The sequence below is a fragment of the Fukomys damarensis genome, unplaced genomic scaffold (assembly GCF_012274545.1).
Source record: "Fukomys damarensis isolate Sample0158 unplaced genomic scaffold, DMR_v1.0_HiC HiC_scaffold_15, whole genome shotgun sequence".
Taxonomy (NCBI): domain Eukaryota; kingdom Metazoa; phylum Chordata; class Mammalia; order Rodentia; family Bathyergidae; genus Fukomys; species Fukomys damarensis.
The window spans coordinates 41,611,869-41,617,982 of NW_022900927.1; the positions used below are offsets into that span (position 1 = coordinate 41,611,869).

The 6,114-nt window shown below is 38.1% G+C and overlaps 1 protein-coding gene across 4 annotated transcripts in view; it reads left to right on the forward strand.

Annotated features, from left to right (window-relative positions):
* Positions 1-6,114, forward strand: part of Nav3 (neuron navigator 3) — a 772,995-nt gene that overhangs the window by 625,914 nt on the left and 140,967 nt on the right. For all 4 annotated transcript variants that reach the window (XM_019209835.2, XM_033763794.1, XM_010639521.2 and 1 more), the window contains one exon: positions 427-810. In XM_019209835.2, the coding sequence (XP_019065380.1) occupies positions 427-810 (384 nt within the window). The remainder of the gene's footprint in view (positions 1-426; positions 811-6,114) is intronic.

Below are 6,114 nucleotides of genomic sequence, written 5' to 3' on the forward strand. Positions count from 1 at the left end.
CTACCACCATCATTACTGGGAGGATTCTCTTGCCTGCCCTAGAGGACAACAGCAGGAATTACAGTTAAAATTTGTCTGGGGAGTAGTGGCAGAAAATATTCAAGCTTGACTGTAGTTAACTTCTGAAAATTTCTCAAAAGTTATGTAAGGTAAGGGTTCATTACGAAAATGAAACTATTTTGTTTTATTTGAAATGCGGTGTTTAAAACAAGAATCAAATGTGAGTGAATAGCCCTTTGCACATTTTGACTTCTACAGAGGTGATGAGAATTGCAAAATACTCCTAGATAGTAATTGAGCTTTTCAAGTGCCAGTCGTCTTCTTCTAAGACATGGCTTTTAACTCGAGGGCTTCCAGTCTTCATGCATTTTGGGCATGTAGCCCTGGTGGACCATGGTATAGTTATTTCTTCATTTTATTTGACAGCACCCTGGAGACAACATTTGACAGCACTGTGACGACAGAGGTGAACGGAAGGACCATACCCAATCTGGCAGGGCGACCCACTCCCATGACCTGGAGGCTGGGTCAGGCATGTCCGCGACTGCAGGCAGGAGATGCTCCCTCCATGGGTGCCGGCTACTCCCGCAGCGGGACCAGTCGCTTTATCCACACGGACCCCTCCAGGTTCATGTACACAACACCTCTCCGTAGAACCACTGTCTCTCGGCTGGGAAACATCGCACAAGTGGACATGAGTGAGAAAGCGAGCAGTGACCTGGACATGTCCTCTGAGGTGGATGTTGGTGGATACATGAGTGATGGCGATATCCTGGGGAAAAGTCTCCGGTCTGACGACATCAACAGTGGGTAAGTGGCCCTGGTCTCCGCAGCACTGTGTGAGGAGGAGCAGTGGACTATGGGATGCATTTGCGGTGGAAAGTCGCTAGGAAACATGAGCAGCCTGAAGTTCTCTGTGGTGCTGTGGGACCTCTCCTCTGCTCATTCACGGGGAGTGAAATGTTCAGGGTTCCCTTAGATTCTGTGTACGTTATAAATCGTTCCTTTTTTGTTGTTGTTACCTTAGAGATGCACAGGTGGCCTGTGATTTTCAGAGTGACTTTTGCATGTTAAGTAACAGACTTTATAGTAAAGGATGTGGGAAGGAGACAAGAGTTTTGCTGAAAAGCTTGACTTTCTTTTTTGTCTTAGCCTGACTGTAATTCCTTTGAGCAATAAATACTTTCTGGCATTCTTTGCATATACCTCCAGTTTTAATTTGGTTGAAAGTTTTAATCTATTTATTGCCTACTGATGGTGTTAGACTATGGTAGTCAGCATTTCTGTTGCTGGATACAGTATCTGACACCCACAACTTATAAAGGAGGAGAGTTTTAATTTGGCCTGTGCTTTAAAGGGATTCAGTCCGTGATTAGCTGGTTCCGAGGCACAAACATCATGACAGAAGTTCATAGTACAGCAAAACTGCTTAGCTCACAGCCACACAGGAAATCAGAGCAAGGGAGAAAAAGGGAGAAGGACCAGCCATAGAACCCGTGGTCACACATCCATGACACACCCAGAAACACCCAGAAGTGTGCTCCTGCTGTCTCCCAGGCGGGATTTGAAGCCAAGCAAACTGATATTCCAAAGCATCTGCCACCACATAGATTAAACAAACAAACAAACAAAATCAGATGTTTTGTTTCTCTTATGTTTTGGCTTACAATAAAATAATAAAACACTATCTTGTGATTATAAACCTCAGAGTATTTTGAAGTTTGGAATATTTGGTTTAATCAGTGGTTGAGCTGGGGTGGAATGTATTTCATATTCTATTAAAACTACTCCTGTTAATAATTATGATTGCGGGCCGGGGATTTAGCTCAGTGGGTTCCGCTGCCTGCCTTGCAAGCGCAAGGACCCGAGTTCGATCCCCGATACCAAAAAAAAAAAAAAAAAAGTAATAATAATTTTGATTGCATTCTGTGTTCCTCCTATCATCTGCTGCACTGTGGTTGAAATGCTTTATAGTCTCATTTGTGCTACCTACTACCAATACCCAGATGGTGTGGGTGTTTTTATACATACTTGCACATTGCGTTTAATGGGTCCCATTGTACAACATAGAGAAGACTAGACTTGCACTAGAACTCGGTATGTGTGATTTGTAAACTGAGGCTCTGGATAGGGATGTTGGTGCACCCTTTAATCCCAGTGTTCTGGGAGGTGGAAATATGATCACAACTTTAAGCTGAGCCTGGGAAACTCAGTAATTTAGTGAAAACGTGTTGCAAAATAACAAATAAAAAGGGCTTGGCTTGTGATGGCCCCAGGTTCAACCCCTAGTACCACCACCAAAAAAGAAAGTGCAATATCGTATAGCACCAAGATATAATAATGCTTCTTTTCTGTGAAAATACATTGAGTATATTTAGCTCCAGTATCATCTGTTTGAATTGAATTTCTGATTTTTTAAGCATATATAAATATAAAAAACATAACAAAATATTTGAAAAGAAAAATTCTTACAGCTGATATTCTTTTTCTTCATCACACCACCTACCAATAATATTTAATAATGCATATAAAATTAAGCAAATTGTACTGGAAAAGCCTATTATCTTTACCTTACTCTGGCCAATCAAATTTTCAGAAATTTAAAAACTGCTCTGAGCCATAATATTAGAAGAAATAAAAAACCGAGGCGTAATGATTTATGGAAAAGTTTCTCAATTAACTCTACCTATGTGAGTGTGGGATTTGACCTAATCTTCATCTTGTGCATTTTAGAGGACCAGTGTAAGGAATTATTCTTCTACATGAATAACCCTCCCTCATTTATAGAAAGCTTATATTTGAATGAAAACCTGACCTATCACAAACACACACACACACACACATGACCAGCGTTTGATGATATTTATAATTCTGTTCTGACATTCTGAGATCCAAATCATGAGTCCGTTCCTGATATCTACTCTAACAGTTTCAATGAGCTTAGGATTCCATGGGGGAGGAAGATGATGATTAATTAGGACAGGTTGTATTTGGTTCAGAGCGCCTATTTAAATCCCTTTCTACGCTTGGATCCCTTTCAAGCTGAACTTACCAAAATTCATTTTATATCATCTGAAATGAGGATAAAATTGTAGTGTGCAGAATAAAAAAAAAATTATCCACAAAATTTTTCTTAGTTTTTGCAGTATAATTGCTTAATAAATTTATCATCCTCCTCATCCTCAATATTATGTTTATTATGATTAATAGCATACAAGTTTCATTTATTATTACTTATTATTATTGCGTTTGTATGGATTTAACATAGTCTAGGAGGAAATACCAAGTAAAGAGAGCATAATGGCATCATAGGAATAACTAAAGATATTTCTCTTTGCTTCATGTTTTCTTTTTTTTCTCTTTGTTCTTTCCAACCTCCTTCCTCCTCTCTTTTCTTCATCTCTTTAAGTGTGGGCATATGTGTGTGTTCATTTTTTGTATCACTCTTCAAGTACATTGAATAATTATATGTAAATATATATATATTTACATGTGGACAAACTTCTTTCTACTTCTTTGTGTGTACTTCTTTGCAAGGTAATCTCATTATTCATGATAGTTATTTCTTTGTAAGATACATTACAGCCTTCTTGCACACAGAAACACAGGCTGGCCCTCCAGTGCTACAGTAGCCATTGTGAATAGCAGAATCTCCAATGAAATGGTACAGGTGTGGAAAAGGTAGCACTAGGTAGACCGCTAGTAGGACGCATTTTATGATATGAAAGCTGCAATAAGCAGAAAGAGTGTTTCCTTGTTTGGCCTCAGCTAGAAATCCCTGAGACTCAAATTTTCCACTTTTTTGCACATATCTGTGTTTGACTGAAAGTGCTAAAAGTATTTTTTTTTTGGTACCAGGGATTGAACTCGGGTCCTTCTGCTTGCAAGACAGGCCACCGAACCGCTGAGCTAAATCCCCAGCCCCTAAAAATATTGATTTGGAGACTACAAATTCATTTTAGCAGAATAGGAAATTTCACAAATATGGGGTTTGTAAATAGTGAGAATTGGCGCTTATTCTTATATGAAATGTTTAGGGTAGAACTGTTTATTTTGGGAGCAAAATAAGTCAGAAATCAAGGGACATCTCCATACAATATGTGGGTAATTTCACAAAATTAACATAAAAATTGATTAAAAATTAGATAAAAATTGAGCTAAAAGTTCAGACTAAGGAAGGAGATCTAAATTGTGCTATGAATTAGAAATAAATGCATAAGAAAGTATTTCTGTTCTTTTTTCCTGATTTAAGTAGCTAAAGATGAGGGATATACATTTAAAAAGAAAATCTATAAGAAGAGTACAAATGTGGAAGATATGATCCACTCAGTAAGCCTAACTAAAATATGTAGTGTTCTGAATCAGCAGGAAAGTTGTACGGATGACATGCACTAGCCTTTACCTTAGAGGCATAGAAGGTGAATACTCGGAGGTGAGGCTTCAAGGGACCCTTGTGACAGGCCTCAAAATCATTATGTTAACTAACAAGTTCAAACTGTGTACCGTGAGTCATGGAAACCACTACTTGTGTGAGTTTATGAAACAGTCACAGAGTGGGACATGAAGCTAGTGTTTTGGAAAGACGGTTTAGAGGAAGTTTGCAAAATGCATTGAAAGGGGAAGAGCTGGGACTAGATTTCAGGAGCTTTTGCGAGCCCTCAGATGCAAGGTTAAGAGGTCCGGAATATAGTAGTGGCATTGGTAGGGATAAAAGGAAGAAAGCAATTGATGAGGAAAGCACTATAAAACAAAATATTCCAGAAATAATGATGGGCTCCTCATACAATTTGTATGGGAGGCAGAGAATTCATATTGATATACCTGGGTTGTGAGCACAGGAGTTAGAAATGCATAACATTAGAGAAAACAGAAAAAGAGGGGGAGCAGAACTTTCTTGCTCATTTTCTTTCCTTTTAGCTTTCTGTCTTTTTTCTTGTGAGGGGTAAGTGGTGAATGCAGAGTTAAAAATTAAGAGTTGGAGACTGTGGCATGTAAGGATTCTGGAAAATCGAAATTAGTGTCCAGGATAGAGTTATAGTGATCTCATCTCAATAGAAGATAGTGGAAATTGTGAATGAGGATTCCTTGGAAAAGAATATAGAGTGACAAGGGTTTATAAACTGAGCCATGTATATAAGTGTGTTTACAATACAAAAACTGGCTGAGATCATCCTTAGGCATCAATAGGGTTACTGAGCATGCAGTGGTGAATGACATAAACAGTGTGTGCTCACGTGTGATTCACATACTAGTGTCTTTATATTTGTGTAAATGCTCATTTATCCAACAGATATATAATAATATAGGTATATATAAATATATCAATATATACACAGATATTCTGAGATAGTTGTTTTAAAACAACTGGATTCACATTGCAGGCATTTTGGACTCAGGAACCTTCTGTTTTTTTAAAACCGTAGTAGTTCATAACAATTCATATAAGAGAGAGATGTCAGAATCTCAGGAATGCAACACAAAGATGATCATTTCTCCTTCGTATACTCAGTGGTGTTTTGGGTCTCCAGCTGGGGAATGTATACCATATGTAATGTAGGTAATCACACAAAATAAGATGGCTGGGGATTCTGCTATCATTTAGTCACGTTTCCAGTGTCACACTTGATATTCACATTCAACAGGAAAATGGCAAAAGAAAGGAAGAGCCATGGTGTGAGAGTATTTTATTGGCACCAACTTTGAAAGTTCTACAGACCAATTCTACCTACATTTCTTTGTCTGGAACAACTCCCTGGCTATGTCTGATTATAAGAAAGGCAAGAAAATATGGTTCAATTGTGTACCCACAGAGAGCAGGAAACTGGTTTGATAAGAGCTGGGTAGTCTCTACTAAATTCACTATTGACCAAAAAATGTTTTTAGATCCTTTTCCTTATTTGTTTCTTGCCTATTTTGAAATCTGATTTAAACTGCTTGTTTCCTTCATTTATGTTCTTTATCAGTCTTTCAAAGGAGATCTTGGATAGTCTCCCAAATATGTCTGTTTAAATGTGCATCAGTTGTCTGCATGTTTTATGTAGGCCGAGTAAAATTATCCCAAATTCTGCACAAAATTTGCTCCAGAGATGATATTTACCTGCATGACTATATATA